Source organism: Trachemys scripta, chromosome 8, assembly GCF_013100865.1.
Source record: "Trachemys scripta elegans isolate TJP31775 chromosome 8, CAS_Tse_1.0, whole genome shotgun sequence".
NCBI lineage: Eukaryota > Metazoa > Chordata > Testudines > Emydidae > Trachemys > Trachemys scripta.
The window spans coordinates 80,123,006-80,146,120 of NC_048305.1; the positions used below are offsets into that span (position 1 = coordinate 80,123,006).

Here is a 23,115-nt window from a genome sequence, read left to right on the forward strand (position 1 = left end):
AGAGACAATCCAGGGTTTGATGCAGGTGATCATTGATATAGAGATGTTCTGGGTCTGGGATGGCTCATGTGTTTTCTCCAGTAGGTCCCAAATATCAATATTTCCATCTTCTCTACCAATGAAGAAAACTCCTGCTCTTGATAAGGACCAATGTCCTACAGTATATCTTTTTGATGAGCAGCATGATTGAAGGATTGGGCCGCTCTTAATTAAAAAAAAAAAAAAGTCAATGAAACAGAAACCAAAACAATCAAAACCAAAAAACCAACCCAGTCAGAACTCTTTCCAGACTCCTGCTTGTGTAATGTGAGAACCATTACCATTTCTGAGTGATTCCACTACACAAGTAATTATGGTGTCAAAACCAGCCTGTATATTGTTGACTGGTAAAGAGAAGTGTTGTAGGGAAGTGGAAAAGTTGATGCCCATTCCCTCAGTTGAGGGAGTCTACCAATTGACAAACAAGACAAACAACAAATCTGGGTTTTGCTAGATGCAACTAAAGTCCTGGATTCCCAGATGGCAGCAATAGTAAGAAACATATTTTTCAATATTTGGCTGGCCAAAAGACTGCACCCATTCCTCACTGGTATGGATGCTACCATAGCCATCCTTGCCTTTGCTATCTTTAGACTAGAATAGTGCATTTCCTTTTCCCTGTAACTAGTCACTTTGCCCTTCAATGTGCTATAACTCCAAAGGGAAAAAAGAGATAATGAATTATTGTTTGCTGTCTCTTTTACTCTGTTGTTCAAATTACTTTTGTTTCATAGGGGTTCCTTAAGCCTGCAGTATTGTTTAGCACATCCTACCTCTACTCTCAGCTCCTCTGACTCACAACAGACTGCTTGAAATGTAAATAGCCTGGGCAGAAGCCACAACTGTCACAAAAGCTGGTATTAGAGAAAGTTGCTTCCTCCGTTGGAGCCAAGTTTACAACACTATTTTTAAAAGCTTCACTCTGGGAGGAGAAAATAGCTTATTTTTTTAACCCAATTTATTTTCAAACTGGCCAGCTCTGCCCTCTACCATCATTTCCGTGAGTATTGTCCCTGAGGCTATATCCTGTAGTTACTCTATTCTTTTCTCCATCAACTATAGTATGTCTGTTGCCAAAAGTAACTTACTGTAACACCTTCTTTCCATATGGCAAAATTCCAGCCTCCAACACTAAGAATGATGTCTTTGAAAAATGGAGATCTTTGTATAGTATGGACAATTCCATCATGGATGGTGTATTTGTTAGCTGGTTTCTGACCTAATGGAATGAAAAGGACAATTATTTACTTGTAACTCTAGTTTTCTGAAGATAGTGAAATTGATCCTACAATCCTCAGCCTCGTAGGAGTTTTTCTGGAATAACTACTGCAGGATTGGATCCATTATCTTTATAGATTCCCTCTCCTGGGTTTTTGTGCCTCAGATCCATGTGCTCTGAAGCTGACTAGCACAGAGAAAAGCGGCCTCAACCCAAATGTATGTCTGCAGTTTTGCCCAAGAAAATTGTGATATCAAACTGCCATAGTTGTGCCTGCCTGCCAATTGGTTAAAACACTTAAGTACCTGATTACAGGCCCTTGCATTTTGATTAGTTTAATACAATCTCTTCTCTTTAAGTCTCTCTTCTAATTTTCTAATAACTCTCAGGCATTCGTCCCCGAGGAAGGAGATCCTAGTGGAGAGCTATAGAAGGCACTGTACTTGTCTTTAGAGAATTTTCATTAATTCAGATATTATTAGCTTTATTATTATTTGCTTTATTGTTCAGTGTACATTTTTGTGAGATACTGACACAATTTGAGAAGTTTTTAAAATATGCTTTTTATTTATGTCTATAAATTGAATATCTTTAGTCATCATCCTATAAAACTGTTAGTTCAGCAAGCATTTCTTAGTTCATGATAGAAACAATAAGACATTCAAATGCAACTTAAAACTTCTAGCTCCTCTTTATTGAATCCCTCAGTTACTAAAAATATTCCAGTGTTTGTATCTGTCAATTAAATGCAAAAGCTACACTAATGTAGTTAAAATTTAAAAGCCAGGAAATACAGAAGTTTGGATTCCTACAGCAACATTGTCAGCCAAGTTGCACGACATACATACTATGTATTTCCTTTGTTTTTATATTGTTAAATGAATGGTTTAATATTTAATATAGTATCATTTGAGTTTTTAATATACTACTCAGAATGTACCATGTGGCTAAGCTAATGTCACTCTAAGGACCTATTGGATTTGCAGACATTTTCATTTTAACTGTGCAGCCAAATAATGTATTAATATAGGTTTTTCAATTAATTTTGTTGTGATTTTGAAAAATGCAATTTCCTGTTTAAATAGTCACAATTCAGCTTTCAACTGAAAAGACTTGGGAAGGAGGAGATTTCTACCACTACTACGTTTGCTGCTATTCTGTGTCTGGAAATGGTCTTCTTCAAAACTGTTTACAGGGCATCAGCTTACATTTAAGCTCCATCTATACAAACAAATTGACCCATTTCTGGCAACAGTTGCAACAGGTCCCACTGAGCTGGTGTTAAAAACATTTTAATTACTAGTGTAAATGGGACAAAATTGTTTTCAGGATCACTGATCATGCATTCGGTAATGGTATTGAAAAGGGTTTTCTTCATTCTACTGTGACAGTCAAATCATTTTCAACACCAGTTTGGAGGCTCTTTGCTGATGCCTGTTGTCAGCAATTAGTCAAATTCCTATTGCAGACAGGGCAAGAGTCCGTCCTACAAAGCTTATATCTCCGTGTAATAAAACAAGGCTTAAATCTATGTCAGTATTCTCTATATCCATCTGTCCGTCCATTAGCTTAAAAAGGCAGTTTTAGTTGATGGTGAAAAACTTGAACTTACTAATCAGCCTTCCTGAGTCACTCTCTCTTTCCATCTTCCAGTCGGAATAAATAACTTCACCATCCTGTGATGTCAGAGAAATCAAATAAATGCAAATGGAGGCTGGGTGAAATATTTATAGCAAAAGCTTTAGTCAAAATGTGACTACTTTTAGTTGGTAAAATTGGAGTCTCTTTACTAAATGTCAATTTTTAGATACATTTAATCTGAACATGTTTTAGCACGACTACAAAAATGGGGCAAATGTTCACATTACTTTATCAGTTGGGTTGTTTTAATTTTAAAAAAATTGCAGTCACCGATCAGCATTTATAGGGCATTCTTCATGTAGAGCTGGAATAGTTCACATTTATGGTATGGACCTTGCCCCACAATTTTAGGAAAAGGTGGCAGCAAGAGAGAAAAATGATTTCAATGGGAACCCCAAAATGGAAGAAATGCAGGAAATTTTAAGAAGACACCCTTTTAAATTGTTCAATTTTGGCAGCTAGATCTAGGTTAAATGAGGTAGAAGCTGGAATATTAGGCTTATTTTTAATACAGGACTAAATTAGGGTAAAAATTGAAAATACGATAAAGCTTTCATGAGACCTTTAGGGAAACCGTGCAATGGGAATAAAGACATTTTCTGTGTTCCTGGGTTTAAGAATTAAGTTCAACACCTTTTGGCTGGGATTTCCAATGGAGCCTAAGGGAATTAGCCACCCCATTCCCACTGACTTTCAATCCCAGCCTTTAAGCATGAGTGTACGGCCCAGCAATCTTTTAAAGTAAAATATTTATATAAATGTGTCAAAATGGGGTACAAAGGCAAGGCAAATTCAGAGTGAAAAAACTACTGATTAACTCATAAAGAAAACATGTGCATGCACCAGTCTGTGTAAATTGTTCAGCACACCCCCACTATTTTAAAAATTATCAGTCATAAATGATGATCAAAATGTTTAACTTACTTCAGTTCCAACAAAAAAGTTGGTGGCGATATTCTCCAGTATCTTAAGAGGTTTGGCTGAAGGGACCCTTAACTGCTTATAAGGATTTTCGTCTCCATACATTTCTGGTTTGATTTGGTATTGCATCTTATCTTGAAAAGAGTATGGATATAATCGTTTGGTGTGATAGGGAAATTTACTAGATCAGACATCTTATTTTCCTTACAGGTAATTCAAGGGTGAGGGATTAGAACTTTCAAGATGAGAAATAAAGAAGGGAAGAAATTTCCAGAGAAGAGTGAACCTAGTATGGCATGGAAGGAACGTTATCTTAACTCTAGCTGGGGGAAAGAGGCTGAGCACATACAGATTGCTAAGGCAGGCTAAGCAGTACTCTTGTGGTGCCTACACTTCAGATTTTTCATAAAATCTCCCACAGTTGCCCACCACTGATGCAGCTCCACTAGTGGCAGCCACAGCGGGAGCACTAGACTAGGCCAGTTTACACAACGCAGTGGTTAAAATGCCGATGACCAGTCTACACTAGTACTCCCAATGTTGCTACCCCAGCAGAACTCTAACACTGTTGTAGCAATGGGAGAGGGTGATCACCCATCCTGAATTGGGTGGGACAATCCAAAATGTGGATTTCAAGACCCAGTCCCAGGCTGAATGACTCCGGGACGGCATTTGTCACAGATTCCCTGAAGCGCCCGCTCCGTGCCTTCCAGGGCTCAGGGGCTGCGTCAGCCTGTTCCAGGGTGGGGAGGGCTGAGTTTTGCCTTATCCCCCCTCCTTTGTCATGAGGCCTTGCCCCTTCTTCTCCTCTTACCCCAGAGTCCCTTCCCCCATGGCAAGGCCAGAAGCTGGAGCCAGGCCACGGTAAGACCGCCCGGAGCAGGTGGAGGACCCAGGGCTCCCCACAGCAGGCTGGCTCTTACCAGGGCCTGGTTCTGGCTTTCGGCCTGGCCAGGGGACAGGGACTCAGGGATAAGAGGAGGAACAGGGGTGGAGTCACAGAAGGGGCAGGGCTCCTGCATGTGTCCTGCTTTTGCCTTTTGAAAAGGTGGTTACCCTAAATGGGAGAGGCTAAGAAAAACTCACAATACAGGATGTGCTTGTGAAGACAGCTCTGCTGCAGCCATGTAAATGGATAAGCAGGGTTGTGGGTCTGGGATGATAGACAGAAAAATCTGTCACTTGAGAATCCTACGCACTGCTGGAAAAGGTGTGATGGAAAACCCTGACTTCAGAGCATAACAGAGTCTGGGCCCAATTCTATGAACATTTATGCACCCAAGTGGTCTCATTGACTTCAGTGGGACTATACAAATGAGTAAAGTTTCTCTGGTATAGATGTATTTGCTCTCTAGATGGAGCTTGTTGGCTGCTAACCGTGACTGTATATTGGAATTAAAAACTACAGCAATATTTCTCTTGGTCTTTCTTTCGTTTAGACGAAACTTGACTAGGCAATGTCCCTTTCAACCTGAGGGGAAAAACATGATCACCAGTAATGAAAATGTCTAATACTTGCTGGAGTCTGTGTTGTTCTAAAACGTGTTATGTATCTTGAGAACTTGATAAAGACAATTGACAATGAATTCTGTTGTCCCAGAATTCTTACTTTCCTTCTTTGACGCGGGCTCAGTAGCAAGTTAGAACTAGACAGCTGAAAGATTAGTGTATCTCTTGCGTTCTCTCATTTTTGGGGGGCATTTTGGGGGAATTTGAAGTTTGCTATGTGAATATTTTAAGATAGTGAGTTTGTAGAATTATTTATGAACTTTTTATTTACACCAACTGCAGTTAGTAGTGGGCAGTACATAAATCTGATCCAGCACATCTTAGTAACAGAGTTGTAGTGCTTCAGGGTCAGTGTGGTAATGATTTCCAAAAGTATTTTTAAGGACCCATGCTGTCCCATTGATACTAATTTGCTCCAAACCTTATAAACCCACCTGAGGATCTTTCACCCTTCCAAATCTGCCTCATCCCCCTTCTATTGCCTTCCCCATTCTCCAAAGACTTTAATGATTTTTCAGTATTTCCCTTTTGATTGCTACTTTACCAATGCAGGGAGGAAGGATGGTCCACACATTAGCATAGGACTCAGAAGAATTGGGTTCAATTACCTGATCAGTCAGTGACCTGTGTGACCTTGAGCAAATCACTTAGCCTTTCTGTGCCTTAGTTTACCCCTCTGTAAAATGGGAGTAATAGCACTTCTCTACCTTTGATGGGCATGTGAGGATAAATACATTAAAGATTGTGTGGCAGTAACACTCAAATACTATGGTAATGGGAGTTTACAAGTACCTAAGATAGCAAGATAGGTTTGCTCTCTGAATACTTTCTCTGAAAGTATTCTCGTACAGAGACTAATAATTTCTGCTGCAAAGTGAGCAAATAGAAGACTTGCCTAAGGAGTAGAAAATGAAGTAAGGAAAGGTTCATTTAAAATAAACACCCAGATTAATACATTTCTAACAGTGGCTCTAAAGGAGGAAATCACACATAGTACTGACCAAGGCTCAATTCACTTTGATGGGAGTAAGTACTCCTGAGAAAAACAGCTTGCTAGTATAACTTCTAATGAGAGCTGATAACCTGTGACCCATTGGTAGAGATTCTGTTCTTCTCATATTGTATGTGCTTATTACCTTCAGTGCCATGATATACCAGTAAATTTAGGAAAACTGATCCATTCATTACAGTATATTTATGTTGCTTATCTTTTATTCTATATACAGAGAAAAATCATCTTATGAAAATACTTATATCTCAAAAATATAAACTGAAAATATTACCTTGCATTTTGTAATGGAAATGCTCTTCCACTAGGCTAATTTTAGTAGGACTATAGTCTCCACTTGTGTCGCTCTTGGATAGGTTTGCCTGTTTAATACAAAGGGAGTATTTGATAACTCATTTTGTCAAACACTTGAGGCATATGGCTAAATTGCTTTCTGTTGTAATGGTAAAGACCTGTCAGTCTGAAGTGCATTCTTCAGATTCCACAAACCCTGGCTTCCGCCCCCTTCTTTGCTAGCAGTAGTTAAAATGTGACTCAGTGGTCCAGTCTACATTATGCTTTCCCCCCCTGTTTCTCACTGTTGCCACTTCAATGTCAGCTCCACTGGTGGTAGCCCCGGTGGCCACTTGTGTTTTAACAAACATGTCTCTAGACCTGCTCTGACCAGAAGAGACAACCTGCTGGTAAAAATGCTCTTATACATTACTACTTTCACTGTAGCCTGCGTTTATTCAGAAATTCTTAGATCATTTTAAAGTTCTTGTAAGCTAAGTTTGGAAAGTATTTGTTCTATTCTGTTGATGTTATAGGGATAAAATGTGGTCTTCCCCTACACGAATCACAACAAAATTAAAAGGAAAATCACAATACTGTGAACATTTACATGGTAAGTTTTGGGGTGAGGGGGTGGAGAGTGAGCCTGTATACACTCACCCCACAGCAGTGACTCCTATCCTGCAGGTCTGGACCTGGCTCCCCAATCCGGGCATTGTGACCTAGTGCACAGGGTCACAGTGCCACTCAGGTTTGACCAGTGGGATTAGGGTTGGGGTACTGGGGCAGAGGGTGCTTCTGCAGGTGGTTGGTGCCCTGTTGGCAGGGCAAAGAGGCAGCAGCAGTGAAGGGATTTAGGTATATTGTCTCTGAAGAGGTAGAACTGCATTTTCATACCTTTCCCCCTAAAACCATGACTTTTTTACTAAATTTAGCATGACTGCACTGTGATTTTTTTATTTAAAAATGTCATGACAACTCTGCAAGATTATACATTATACACAGTACCTTAATGAGAGGTCTCCAGGAGAGATCCAGATGTTTAAAAGTAGTCGGCACATCAGGGGGAGCCTCGATAGCCTTCTCATCTTTTGCCTTCTCAGTTGAATTCTGGATAGTAGTTTTGGGGGCTCGAAGATCCCAAAATAATATGGAGCTCCACAAAACCAGAAATTGTAGATTATTGCTCTTCGTATGCTTAAAAATCATTTTAACTTTTCCATAAGCTTTTGCATAATATTTGTTTTTTATCTTCTATCTTCAAAATTAGTATAGGAATAGATGCAAGAGTTTGGGGAACAGAGAAATGGAGAACTAATTTATAGCTACTTTTGTTACTCCACATTTTGTCCTCACTCTGTTTTTAATCATATACTGTAGCTAAATAAGCATCATACAGTTTGTTTAAGAAAACTACATACTCAGTGGATGAAATGCACTCCCTTGCATAGAGCCTAATTACTTGGTCTGGGAATGAGTCTGCTGTGGAGGCCCACCACCCATAGCTGCTATTCCAGCCTCTGGGTTGGAATTGCATCCACAGCCCTGCCAGCCAGTTGAGGAATATAAGAAATGTTAGACTGGGTCAGACTCAAGGTCCATTTAGTCCAGCATCCTGTCTCTGACAGTGGCCCGTAGTGGATGCTTCCTGAATGAAATGAGTTGTACTGGCAAAAGAACTATGTGCAGGTCTAACTGCATCTACACGAGGGCTTTTGCCAGTTTAGAAATGTCATTTAAAAACCCACACTAATTGACGTCACTATTTGAGCAAAAGTTTCCCATGTAGACATGGCCTTAGGTTATTTAGCAGCCTTCTGTGCATAAATGCAGTTCTGTGGCCTTTCAGGACAAGCTACGTGGGGCCAGCCCAGACATTTTTTCTGTGGCACAGAGCAAGCATGAAAGCACCTCTGTAAGGCTGTCTAGCTAGTTGACCCCACACACTGCCCTTATGTGGGGCTTAAGTGATGTGGTGGTCTGTATGCTGGCCCTCTGCAACAGGATGAATTTCATCTATTCCAGACAGCTTTGTAGGAATTCAGAACTTGGTCAGTTACACCATGGAATATATGCTGAAACATTTAGCAGAGAGACGGAATAAGGTGTATTTAGAAGGATTTTCAAAGGAATTCAGGAGATGTTTTGTGACTGTTGGTGCCTATGAAAACATTTGTAGAATGCATTACCAATCAGGAGAGCAGGTTACAAGCTGCACACAAACTCCAGTTCTGTTTTCAAAAGCAATGCCCATTCTGTTAACCTAAAATAATAATAATAATTAATAATATAGGGAGATGGGGATGACAAATGGCAACAAATTATTATCAACAAAGCTACTTCTCCACCACCTCTACAACAGGCTTTAAGAAAGAGAGCCTCTCACTGTTGGCTGTACAAATACCCTGGTACAGCTGTGCAAGTCAGGGCTCACTAGCCCATTGATATGAAAATGAAATAAACATGTTTTACCAAAACAAACCTACTTCAAGCAAATCAGTAGTGCCTTGATATTCAGAAATGCCAAGCACATACAACATGAAATGAGGTCAATGAGATCTTAAGTTTCTGGCACAACTGAAAATCAGGCCCTCAATTGTCAAATATGTGAGTACCTAATAGCCATTCTCTTGTAAATTTCATCCTGCTTAAACAAATAGCAAATCAGTGAAGAATTAATGGTAAACAACTACATAGTGAAATTGCAATTCAAAAAGTGAATATCTCAAATGATACTTATAATAATTATAAATAATTTAGCGTTTATTGGGCTGTGTATGTTTTTCCAATAACTATTTTCTCTGAACTATTTCCTCTTTTTAGATCAAAACAGAAAATCAGATTTACATTGAAACTTATTCAGAAAATAAATGGAATAGAAAACAAAGTGCTGATGAAATAAAGCATGTTATTGATGCCACTAATGTTTTCTGATCTTATTTTCAGACCTAATTCCCAATCTCAAAAAGATGAAAATGTATGTACACAATGGAATCTTTGTCTAGAAAAAGAATTGACTACTTCCTGTTCATTGGCAAAACCTGCATTTATCAGCCACTCAGCAAAGTTGCACCCATCATTTATAAGCCAAATCCTACTAAATTTTCTCACACAAACATGGCCACTGAAGTCAAAGGGTTATTTGCATGAGTAAGGAAGGCTGGATTAGAATCCTAATGTAGCTTGTTTACTGTCTATCATGCAGTTTTGTAATACTGGATTTGCTGACCCTGTGCCACTGTAGCACTGATGCTGTAGAGCAGGGATGGCCAACCTGAGCCTGAGAAGGAGCCAGAATTTACCAGTGTGCATTGCCAGAGAGCCACAGTAACACATCAGCAGCCCCCCTGTCAGCTCCCCCCTGCCCCTAGTGTCTCCCACCTGCCAGCAGCACCACTGATCAGCACCTAACTCTCCATCCCTGCACCTCCCGCCTGCTGCAATCAGCTGTTTTGTGGTGTGCAGGAGGCTCAGAGGTTGGGGGGCAGGAGGAGGAGCAAGGGCACGGCAGACTGAGGGGAAGGGGCAGGGTCCTTGGGGGAAGGGGTGGAGTGGGGCCGGGGCCTGGGGCAGAGCCAGAGGTTGAGCAGCGAGCACTCTGTAGCACATTAGAAAGCTGGCGCCTGTAGCTCCAGCCCCGGAGTTGGCGCCTATGCAAGGAGCTGCATATTAACCTCTGAAGAGCCGCATGTGGCTCCGGAGCCAAAGGTTGGCCACCCCTGCTGTACACATACCCTGAGCTGAACCACTGGCAAATTTGTATGTACTCTTCTGGGGAGGCCTTGTCTTTATACATGTATGTATAATACCAAGAGGGGGTTGTGGGTACTATCACAATATAATTATTAATGTGCAAATGTATCAATCTTCCTTCCAATGATGTCTGTGCATTGTCTTCTCCACGGTCTTCACTTGACTGTTAATGCAGTAGCAACTGAGTCTTAAAAACTTAGTTACAAGAAATTCTCAAGATAACATCCACTTTGGGTTGTGGGTCTGAGTTTTCAGCCTGGCCTCTTTTTTGCACGCCTCACTAATCCTACCACTTAGACAACACATGATCACGTAGGGCTGACTCCTGGAAGCCCTCTTACCCTCCCACACTAACTTGAAAGGGAGCTGAATGGGCCCTTAAGATACAATGGCTGGAGCACTATGAATAGGATAGGAAGAAAATGTAGGTGCAATTTTTGTGGGTGCAACTTCTATCTAGAAAAAGGAGATCTGTTAGTGAAGTCATTTCTGGCAACTAAGTTGTTTGAGTGACCTAAGAAATTATTGCTTTAACTTCTCAGTGTCAGGCTAGGAATTCCCATAGTAGAGTTAATATATTTTGAAATCCCATCTGTAGTTATCAAAACATCTTTAATGTAATTCTGAGTAAAGCTAGAAATCTTATAATAAGGTCAGCTACATATCTGAATCAGCTGTAATAAAAAGTGAAGTGGAGTACCATCCTAAAGTACAGAGAGCATGAGAGGGACCAGATTGACATTGTTTGGCATTCTGGGATGCAGTCAGAAATACTGAGCCCAAGTACTGCTGAGATTATTATAAATAATTTCATCTTGTAACACCTGATCTGCAGTTCACACACTGATTTTATTAGTGGTTTGTTAAAAATATAAAGAAAAAGTAATAAAATATCAATTGAAACTCACCTCAAAATAGTCTGGCAGCCAGTGTATATCTGTTATTACTGTTTTATGGCCATATTCTATAGAAGAGACTGCACAATATCTCACAAAATGTGGTTCCTTACCACTTTGTTGTGCTTGTATAAACGTTGGCTAGAGAAGTTTTTAAAAGATACATTTTAAAAGGTATGTTTTGCAAAATACAACATTAGTTATCAAGAAAAACAAAAGGAAACTGCACATATTGTTAATGGCCCATTACAGTATTTTAGTTCAATCTAGAAACGTTTCTAGGGGTCTGATCTAAAGCCCATCAAAGTCAATGGAAAGTCTCAGTCAGCTTTGAATCAGATCCTGGCATACCATACTGTAAAAATTATGTCCACAATTGCTCCGGCCACCTCCAATATAGCATTATTTCTTCCACTGTGCTCTCAGGCCTTCTTTCTAATTACCTACTCTGTATCCTCTTTCCATTCTCATCTTCATGCCTTCTTCCATACCACACACTCTGCCTGGAATTAGCTCCCTTATTCCGTGAGCCAAACCACCTTCCCTCTATCCTTTAAATCTGTCCTTTAAAACACACTTCCATATACACGTTTAGCACTGGGGAAAATTTCTGTTCTGCTTTCAGTTTATACCATCATCCAATATATTATATTGATTTGATCTATTCGGTTGTGTAGCAGGGTGGTCATCTGCTCCTGCCTTAAAAGGCTTAAAACAACCCGGGGAGAGGGCTGTGGCAGGGAAGGAAAAGCGGGGCTGAATGGGGAAAGCAGCCTCAGCTGGGGGGGGCCACGCCCCAATCAGGCCGAGGCTGGCTTAATCAGGGCCCAGCTAGCCTTTATAAGAGGGCAGTGGGCCAGGAGCACAGAGAGTCTCATGCGCTAGAGAGGGAAGGGCCTGGCTGCCTGGAAGCTGAGAGGGTACCAAGACTGGAGCAGCAGGGCTGGGGGAAGGCCAGAGGAGCTGGGGAGCTCCGGCCTAGAAACGCCCCAGGCTGCAGGCCTTGTTAAAGGCCAAAGAAGGTATTTGGGGTTGCAGACGGCAGGCAGAGGCAGCAGGTCCAAAACGCCCCTTGCCTATGATGAGTGGCTTTTACACTGCAGTCTGCCCCAGTGAGCAGGGGCTAGATGGTGACTGGCAGTAGCCCAAGACTGAGGCGAGGTGGAGATAGAGGGTGGGGGTTCCCTGGGGAGGGGAGACCCAGATTTGTGAGAGTACTGCCAGGAGGCAGTACTCCGGCCTGAAAGGGGCACCGGGATCCAGGAGGGACTTGGGCCCAGCGTCAAATGGGACACCAGCCTGCAGAGGGTGCTCTGGAGGCTGGAAATGCTAATTCCCTGGACGACCAGCACGAGGCGCCGCACTGGTGAGTCCCGGCCCGTGACAGGTAGCTTCCTGGGGGTAGGGCTGAATACACTGTTGGTGCTCAATAAATAACAATGCCCTATTGTATTTCTGGTCTGTATAAATTACAGTAATATTATTTATCTGGGTTGATGATGTAGATATGAGATTTTGATAAAGTTTTATTTTGTTGCCTCGTGTATCGGAATGCAAACAGTCTAGTTAGTACTTCATTGCCAGGCTGATATTTCCTTCATTTTAAGCCTGCATTCCCTTTCCCATATTTATTTCCTAACTTCCTCTCATTTTCCCTTTTTTTATTCACAGCAGGTCATACTCCAGCACTAAATACAGAACTCAAGTACTAACCATATTAACAGCGGTGTTCTTGCTTCCACCAGCACCAGTTTTAGCATTCTGCAGCTTTTCTTCATACTCAGAAATGTCCCACAGTACAACCTATGAGGAGAAATGAACGTCCTTACCAAGAATTTTTTCTGTTTAAACGATAGATTAAAACAGATTTCTGAACTGTAATACGAGCGCTGTTTGAAAGTAGAAGGAGGAAGTCTACTTACGATGCCAGAACTGGAGGGTGGTGGGTTTTTTTAAGATATTGCCTCTGCAGACGCTCACTGTAGCAGTCTGGTGCAACAGACTGCAAATCCTAGAACCATCTGAGTCCGTTAACAATTAGCTGGTCTGTGCAGCCTGTCACGCTGATCAAGCATTTCTAAGTGTCACCTTTAAAGTGATTGCTGAGGTTGTGGACTGAAAAACTGCTTCTATGCCATCACATCCTCAGGACTCAATAAAGGATTAGACATTTCTATGGATGATGAGAATGTTTACAGACAGGATAAAACATTTATATGGGATATAAACATTAATGTTTCATAAACCAACATTAACTAATGCAAGTTGGGAATAAAACTTCCCCTGTCCATAAAAATATCTAATCCTCTTCTGAATTGTTTTAATTTCCTGGGGTCAGTAATATCTTGTGGCTCCACAAGTTAATTATGTGTTGTGTAAAGAAAGTATTTCTTTTATAACAGTTTAAATGCATTTCCTCTCAATTTCATTATCCTGCACTTAGGACAGAAGAATCCCATGCACTGCTACAGCCTGGGGACCGACTGGCTAAGCAGCATTTCAGCAGAAAAGGACCTGGGGATTACAGTGGACGAGAAGCTGGATATGAGTCAACAGTGTGTCCTTGTTGCCAAGAAGGCTAACGGCATATTGGGCTGCATTAGTAGGAGCACTGCCAGCAGATCGAGGGAAGTGATTATTCACCTCTATTCAGCACTGGTGAGGCCACATCTGGAGTATTGTGTCCAGTTTTGGGCCCCCCACTACAGAAAGGATGTGGACCAGTTGGAGAGTCCAGTGGAGGGCAACAAAAATGATTAGGGGGATGGGGCACATGACTTACGAGAAAAGGCTGAGGGAACTGGTCTGCAGAAAAGAAGAGTGAGGGGGGATTTGATAGCAGCCTTCAACTACCTGAAGGGGGATTCCAAAGAGGATGGAGCTAGGCTGTTCTCCGTGGTGGCAGATGACAGAACAAGAAGCAATAGTCTCAAGTTGCAATGGGGGAGGTCTAGATTGGATATTAGGAAAAACTATTTCACTAGGTGGGTGGTGAAGCACTGGAATGGGTTACCTAGGGAGGTGGTGAAATCTCCATCCTTAGAGGTTTTCAAGGCCCAGCTTGACAAAGCCCTGGCTGGGATGATTTAGTTGGGATTGGTCCTGATTTGAGCTGGGGGTTGGACTAGATGACCTCCTGAGGTCTCTTCCAACCCTAATCTTCTATGATTCTCCGTCTCTTTGTTTTTGTATTATGGGAGAGGATAAATGAGGTGCCCAGCTGTATCTTTTGTACCATTTATCATTTTATATATCCTCTATCATGTTCATATTTTATTGATTTCCACTCTAGAACCAAAAAAGGAGGAGAACTCTAAAGATGCAAAGCATTCGTATTCTAAAGCCACAATGAAGTACAAGCAGGGACGTGGATCTGGACATGGCCTGGTGCAACTGGTAACAGGCATTCGGGTACTCTTGGTCCAAGGAAAGGCCTACCGTTCTGCCATATTGGAGATGAAGGATAAAGGCAGCATAGCCCACCTAAAGACAAGCATCTACTGAAACCATGAAGCAGTTATGATCACAGACTCTCACAAGACCAAAACGTCTTTACATATTCTCCCTTCCTTTGATGTATCTGGTGCTGTCCCCTGGCAGACAGGATACTGCACTAGACAGACATCTGATCAAGCATGGTAATTTCTATGTTTTTTTCTATGAACTGCTATCAATGGATGAAAATGCTCAGTTTCTGGAACCAAGAGGCCTGGATGGGTCTACAGCTTTCAGTTAGCTTAGCCACTTAGATACTAGAAGTGGACATTTTTAGTTAACCCAATCCCTTTAGTGGTTCTGGGACATGAAGAATAGTATGCAATACTCCTAAGAGTGGCAATGTGCCAAGGCAATTCTGTGGAGGAAAAACCTAAGATACTCATTCTGATACATTTTGCTGTTTTGTTAAGTAATTTATTAAAGAAAAATGAGTCAATGAGGATCACTGTCTAAACAGTTGTCCACAGCATTATTCGGTGTGGTCAGACTTCCCTCACAAGGGGGATTTAGATCCAGACAGAGGTAGGGAGCCACTAGGAATGTGGTTCCTTAGGAAACTGAAAAGGAACAGGGGAGTAGGAAGTAAAGTGCAGGCAATGGGGTTTCCTTGTATATACTTCATTATCCATGGGTTAAGAGACTTCATTGTCCATACCTGCACAATAAAGGTACAAACTCTGTTTCACTACCACAAGGGGAGCTGAACCTGGGAACTTATCCCACAAGTGGTATGATTTGGCCATGTGTATTTTGACTGTGCTTCACTGGTTTATACAAACTACCAAGTTTGCTGCCATACTGCATTTTCCATTTGTTCAAGAACACTGAATATTCACTATTTAGTGCACATACACTAATGTAGTAAATTAAAATTCAAAAATGAAGATTGACTAGAACAATCAATATAGAAAATAATAGAACTAAGAAGAAAGGAGCCAACACCTGTCCATTCCTGCAGCCTCCAGCAATGATATTGGGATCAGATGGACAGAATTCAAAGCAGTAGACCTCTTCAGGGCACTCCAGCATTAACTAGAAAAAATAATAATCAATTGAGAAATACAGCCATGTTGGAAAGATTGTTCCTTTGTCTGAATGCTTTGAATATTTTAAAATCCCGTTTAAATACCTGAGGGTGAATAGGGTCAGAGAAACTCCAAAAAAGAATTGGTGACTTCTGCAACAACAGTTTACCAGATTGGGTAATGCGTTCTTCATAAGAAAGCCGCTCTGTTACTGACACTGCTATAATCCCTGATCGAGGGGAAAACAAACAACTTCATTGTCGATAAAGGGAAAATTTTAGCACTTCTACAAAAAAAAAAAAAAATGCCATGCCCACTTCAAGTGTTAATGGCTCTGTTAATTATTGCTTTATAGGTGACCTGTAAAGAGAAAAAATTGTCTAAGTCTCCTTTTTATATACATAGCCAATTTTTTTCCCCACTGTAGGTCACCTTTAAAGCAATAATTTTAGTTAATGAATGATTAGGCACCTTAAAAATGAGTGATGGAAGCCCAAGACCAGAATATAACTCAATATTTTTGCTAAGAGTCGTTAAATTCTAGTCTCAAAACTGGAATAACGTGACAGACATGGTTATGCTCTTGGGCACCCATTAAGAAACCAATTCCTTTGTCATTATACTTAAAAAGAAGGCAGATTTCCTTTGCATCCTGCAGTGTTGGCTATTCAATGGAATGTGTGGAGCTGCAATACCCCAAAGAAAACATTGGGAAGCATTCAGAATGACTACTGGTGCTCCCTGCACTCAGGTGGAGCCACATAGGCAAGTGGTGAGGAGAAGTTGAAAGAGAAGCAGGGCCCCATGGAGCAGTGTGTGCTTCTGGGAGAGTATGAGAAAGAAATTAGGCCCAGCACAATTAGAGTCCCTTTAAATGGATCTCACAAGGGGAAAATTTCCTTCCTATGTATTCTCTACTATACACTTGCACAAGAAATCATCTGGCCTACAACATTACCTCTTTGAATTCTACACAATATCTGTCCGTATCCCACTTTATCTCAAATCAGTGGTTTCCACATTTAAAAGCCAATAAAACCTTTATCAATTTAAACTTTAAAGCTCTCAAACTATTTCAGGCATGAACTATATATTTTATAAGCATTACCATAAATGGTTGGGTGCCAGCAAACACAGCTAACTGTTCTATGCTTCAGATAGTGCAGGTCTGTAAACGATTGGTATTCCTTAAGGTAAGCATCTGACTTGCCACCAAAGGCACTTTCATCTTCTGCTAATGCTTTCCAGTCATCAAAAAAGGCATTCATAATTTCATTTTGCTGCAATGCTATTTCCACTCTGTGTTATGAAAATAATAGTTAACATTTTCAAAAATGTCAGATGTGATTATTCAATGGGATAATTACCCATTAATTCAATAAAGAGACATCTTTCATTTAAAAATTATGATCACATCTCCCACAGTGGTATGCACAATGGTTACTCAGTGCTGGTCACTACTCTCAAGAGAGCCCTTCACATTCAAATACACTTAATAAAAAATAGACATACTGTGCTATCATTTCACTTGTGTGTGCTCAGATAGATTTGATTTCAGTGGGCTTAGATTAGGCTCTTGAAGTTTACTACCCAACCCTGGAGCCCCAATGATTTCAGTGGACTCCTCAAGTGAGTAAGAACTGTAGGACTGGGCCCTCACAGTTTACAGTTCCTCCTTCTACTTACTCCAGCAGAGGAGTCAGGGCCACATTCTCAGGTGGTATAAACAGATGTAGCTCCCTGACTTTAATAGAGCTACGTCCATTTACACCAGATGAGGATCTGGCCCACAATTTTTTGTTTACCCATGAAAATGAATTTGTCATAAACTGTATTACTTGTTCCCATGTAAATGAATGTGATGTCACAAACCTATTACAGTATCAAGTAAGAAGAAAAATAGGCTAGGAAGATGCAGAATATAGAAACATAGGGACTGCACTACTTGGACCGGACCACTGGTTCATCTAGAGCAGTATTCTGTCTCTGACAGTAGCCAATGTCTGATGCTTCAGAGGAAGGTGTTAGTCACATTACTGGACGGGTATGCAATAGCATTACTATGATGGAAGTACTTCAATAATTAGCAAAAGTAACAGTGTAGAGCAGTGGTGGGCAATCTGTGGCCACAGGTTGCCCATCACTGGTGTAGAGTATGGAAAAACATATGAAATGAGTGAGACATATACTTTAAAAACTTTCCCTACTGACAGACACTTTGAACCATCTGAAATTTAATTGTGGCTTAACAGTTGACTAACTTCTTTTAGAAATTTGAAACCACCTTCCACAAAGCACAACATCAGAAGAGCATGGATTGGGAATGCATGCATCAGAGAATTCCGTTTTTTGTCTTGATTTTAAAACTAACAGTTATAAACCTGAGTATATCGTGACACCTATTGTATAGTTGTGTGTACTGTTTTACTGAAGGTAAACTTTAATGCATATTATTGCAACATTTTTACCTTAAAAACACTGAGATAATAAATTCTTTCAGATCCTCAGATGACAAACACAGCTCTTTTTCTTCATCTGAGAACTCTCTAGGGAAGTATTGTGTGGCTGCATTTCTTGGATAGGTCCTAAGCAAGTTGGAACAAATTTTAACACAGGTAAGTTTGAAAGATTTTTTTTTTTTAAAGAAGCCTTATAAAGTACAAAAAATGGAAAGCTAACTACACCTTTACCCTGATATAACGCGACCTGATATAACACGAATTCGGATATAACGCGGTAAAGCAGTGCTCCGGGGGGCGGGGCTGCACACTCCAGCGGATCAAAGCAAGTTCGATATAACGCGGTTTCACCTATAACACGGTAAGATTTTTTGGCTCCTGAGGACAGTGTTATATCGAGGTAGAGGTATATGTTAATTTTTGCTAATGTTGGTAAGATGATTTGGGTTGATCCGACTTCGGAAGTGAGGGAGAACTTAGCTGCATAGTATTTGAAAAGGTGCTCTCAGAGGACCTGATTCTGCTCTCACACTAGATTTACAACTGTGTAACCCCATTGATTCCAATGAGTTATTCCTGGTTTATATTACTGTTAGTGAGCTCAGAATCAGGACATAAATTAATAAATAATAATGAAGGGATGGTTTCCCTTTATAATTACTAAAAACTGGTAAATCCATTTCACACTTACCACTTTGTTTGCGTACTCATTTCCCTTACTTTTGGAACGACTTGTGCACCAACATCTTTTTCAAGTTTCATAATGCTGAAATTTTTATCCTGATAGGATGTACATTCAATGTAGCCATCTTTCACCCTTGAAGCATTTCTATCAGTAAATTTGACCTTTGAACCAAACTCTCTTCGCACTCGAGAAATCATATATTTAATCTGCAATACACCCAAAATAAGAGATTTTCTGAAATAACCACAGGAAAACTATTCTTGAAAGTCAAGTCCTTTGAAACAGTGAGATTCAGAGAGCTGCAAGGTCACTTCTGGTGGTCACTTGTTCACAAACATTTATAGATTTTGAAATTCTGTACCCCTCTCATGAGCCCAAATCACCAATAAGTGTATGTCATCATATATTTTTATCTTTCCAAACGGTACAGGACTTCTGAATATTTTTTAAATTACTCCTAGCACTGAAAGGGCTAATCCTGTTACTCTGAGATATCAAAATTGTCCCTTTGCCCAAGTAAGTACCTCACTTCTCTCTGGGTGAAATTTACCCTGCTCTGAGAGCCACCACAAAGCCTATATGCAACTTAAGCCCAATGTTATATCAGACAGCATATTCCAGAACAAATGGAAGAGAATACTGCATCCCATTTAAACTATATGGAGAATTTGGACTTCCCAGAGGTTAATGGGAGTTTTTCCATTGACTTGTTTGGAGCAGGATTGGGATCTTAAGTAAGTAACAAATAATTACAATTATCTAAATTGTAATTATTTGGCAAAGATATCAAAACTACCACCTCAAACCTTACAAACGGTGATGGGGATGCTTAATGTCCACAAGTGGCCATGACTTCTGTTTTACATCTCCAGCAGCAGAGTGCCTTCATTACAGGCAGGGCACTGGATCATGTATGGACTTAAATGGAAAAGGAAAACATCAGAATCTCTTCCTACAGCACTTTCAGTTTTTCTTAGAGGTCTAGCTAGTTCCAACTCTCCTTTGCTGTGGTATCTGACAAGATCACAGACAAAACTGGGATGACCACAAGAATTTCAGGCATACCTCTAAATTTTCTGCCTTCTGTTCATTTAAAGAACTTCTTTAATTTTATTTTAACAGAGAATTTGTGTGAGAATATGACTTTGATTGAATGACATCTATAATTTCTGACCTTTCTAACAGATTCATTAACTGATTCTTCTTCAATTTCCTTTTCACTGCCAAGGGAGACCCAAGGTTTGCGGACAGGAGGCTTATAAACGTATTCCTCTGTCGTTCCTTCTTTAGTCTCTCCCTCTTCTTCAACTGCCTCTGGAGGCTATAAGACAAAGTAATTGCAAAGAATTTATTTATAGTTTTTCATATATAAACATAAATATCTTATTTAAATGTAGATAAAAAATTCAGTGTTGCCAATTCTTATTCACACAAATAGTCTCAATGTAGTCAATCCGGCTACTCACAGGAGTAAGGATTTGGAGGATTAGGCCCTGTCCTTTTAGCAATGAATTTTCCAATAAATACTAAACGGACACTGTCAATTTGAAAGGAAGTCAGTTTTTAAAAAGGAATTTAAGGTAGTTTCATGTACTCCACCTGCTCCTGAGTCCCTTGTAACTAGCTAACAGAATGTTGGAAATCATTAGGAAAGGGATAGATAATAAGACAGAAAATATCATATTGCCTCTATATAAATCCATGGTATGCCCACATCTTGAATACTGTGTGCAGATGTGGTTGCCCTTCTCAAAAAAGATGTATTGGAATTGGAAAAGGTACAGAAAAGGGCAACAAAAATGATTAGGGGGATGGAACAGATTCCATATGAGGAGAGATTAATAAGACTGGAACTTTTCATCTTGGAAAAGAGACAACTAAGAGAGATCTATTAAATCATGACTGGTGTGGAGAAAGTAAATAAGCAAGTGTCATTTACTCCTTTTCATAACACAAGAACTAGGGGTCCACCAAGTGAAATTAACAGGCAGCAGGTTTAAAATAAACAAAAGGAAGTATTTCTTCACACAACGCACAGTCAACATGTGGAACTCTTACCCAGAGGATGTTGTGAAGGCCAAGGCTATAACAGGGTTCAAAAAATAACTAGATAAATTCATGGAGGATAGGTCCATCAATGGCTATTAGCCAGGATGGGCAGGAATGGTGTCCCTAGCCTCTGTTTGCCAGAAGCTGGTAATGGGCAACAGGGGATGAATCACTTGATGATACCTTTCAGAGTGGTAGCCGTGTTAGTCTGCATCAGCAAGAAGAACAAGGAGTACTTGTGGCACCTTAGAGACTAACAAATTTATTTGAGCATAAGCTTCCATGGGCTAAAACTCACTTCATCGGATGCATGCAGTGGAAAATACAGTAGGAAGATATATATACACAGAGGACATGAAAAAATGGGTGTTGCCATACTGACTATAATGAGGGTAATTAGTTAAGGTGGGCTATTATCAGCAGGAGAAAAACAAACCTTTGTAGTGATAATCAGGATGGCCCATTTCCAACAGTTGACAAGAAGGTGTGAGTAACAGTAGGGGGGAAAATTAGCATGGGGAAATAAGTTTTACTTTGTGTAAAGACCCATCCACTCCCTGTTCTGATACCTGTTCTGTTAATTCCCTCTAAAGCACCTGGCACTGGCCACTGTTGGAAGACAGGATACTGGGTTTGATGGACCTTCGGTCTGACACAGTATGGCTGTTCTTATGTACAATCACTATTTTATTTTCTATTAAAATGCTTTTTTCCTCTCCCCTGCTGCTGTGTGACAGACACACAGGAACAAAAGGAGAAAATGATTAACCTGCCCTCAACCTGCAGTGTACTGCACTTGGAAGGTCACAGGGGTCCATGCAGTGGTGCTCCAGTGCATTGCAGAATTGAGACCTAACTAATTAAGGTTCCAGTCCTGCAAACACTTAAGCATGTTAATAACCTCAGGCAAATAAATAGGCCTACTGAAATCACGTGTACAAATATTTGCAAAAGCAGAGTCTAAATGACTATATAAAAAATGTTTGCAATGAAAATAAGCACAGTTTTCTCTAATCTTTCAGTTATAATAATTTTATGTGCTCCTTGTAACAACAGTAGGAAAAAAAATCAAAACCAAATGTGACTTTCAATGACAAGGTTAATGTTTTCCTTTAATGTTTTGCATTCAAAAATATCTTTTCTAAATACAATTTGTTGATATTCTTCCTTCGAAGAGTCTTTAGCTCATTAATTATAATATCTTACTGAAATGTGTCTAATCTGGAAAACTAGAGATTTTGCATTTGTGATTACCAGTTTTATGAGAAATGGTAATCTTGACATCAATTAAGTCAATGCCAAAAATCCCATTGACAATGGAGTTGGGATTTCACCCAAACTCTTTTTCAGTATAAATTATAGGTATATTTTGCATGTTAAGACTAACTTAAAGTGTAAAATTCTTGCAATTAGAGTGCTTTATTTATAAGTGTGTTCAATACAGATCTTCTTTTCATGTAATTGAAGATGATCTGTATCGATGACATAAAAAGAAGAATCAGACTAGCCACTATTGCATTCCTAAAACTCTGTAAGATCTGGAAGGCTAAGACATTTCAATAAAAATTAAAAGCAGTGTATATAAGACAATTGTGCTGATATTGCAGGATCAGAATGTTGATGTCTGAGGAAAGCTGATGAACATAAGAGATTGACTGTAGAAATGAACTAGCAGAGGGGAATACTGAGAGATTCAAGACTGCAGAAAATAAAAAATTACGTGCTAAGAACATGGCTAGGGCAAGAAATAATGCTGTTACAGAAGAGCCAAGAAAGACAACTATAATGGTTTGAACATGGGTCAAGAATGGACCCAGAAAGGATGCCAAATGAGGTGATATGTACCAGAGTGCAAGCAACTAGAAAGAGAGGAAAACTGAGGATGTATTGGATAAACACAGTGATGAATGAGGCTGTGAAGCTGATACAAAGTGATGGAAAAACTTCATTCGGCCCCATTGTTGCTGGTGATCTGATGGATGGGAATCAAAGAGAAAGAGAAGAAGAGACAATACAGATAGGGTGACCAGATGTCCCATTTTATAGGGACAGTCCTGATATTTGGGGCTTTTTCTTATATAGACTCATATTACCCCCCACCCTCTGTCCCAATTTTTCACACTTGCTGTCTGGTCACCC

The 23,115-nt window shown here is 40.1% G+C and overlaps 1 protein-coding gene across 1 annotated transcript in view; it reads right to left on the reverse strand.

Moving 5' to 3' along the window:
• The window catches only part of DNAI3 (dynein axonemal intermediate chain 3), a 57,261-nt gene that overhangs the window by 15,177 nt on the left and 18,969 nt on the right, over positions 1-23,115 (reverse strand). The window contains exons 6-20 of the mRNA XM_034780086.1: positions 20,102-20,248; positions 18,934-19,133; positions 18,252-18,368; positions 16,892-17,082; positions 15,888-16,012; positions 15,701-15,790; positions 12,974-13,063; positions 11,273-11,401; positions 8,801-8,874; positions 7,620-7,767; positions 6,613-6,700; positions 3,824-3,954; positions 2,871-2,934; positions 1,128-1,258; positions 7-204 (exon numbers count right to left, since the gene is read on the reverse strand). Coding sequence (XP_034635977.1) covers positions 7-204; positions 1,128-1,258; positions 2,871-2,934; positions 3,824-3,954; positions 6,613-6,700; positions 7,620-7,767; positions 8,801-8,874; positions 11,273-11,401; positions 12,974-13,063; positions 15,701-15,790; positions 15,888-16,012; positions 16,892-17,082; positions 18,252-18,368; positions 18,934-19,133; positions 20,102-20,248 — 1,923 coding nt within the window. The remainder of the gene's footprint in view (positions 1-6; positions 205-1,127; positions 1,259-2,870; positions 2,935-3,823; positions 3,955-6,612; positions 6,701-7,619; positions 7,768-8,800; positions 8,875-11,272; positions 11,402-12,973; positions 13,064-15,700; positions 15,791-15,887; positions 16,013-16,891; positions 17,083-18,251; positions 18,369-18,933; positions 19,134-20,101; positions 20,249-23,115) is intronic.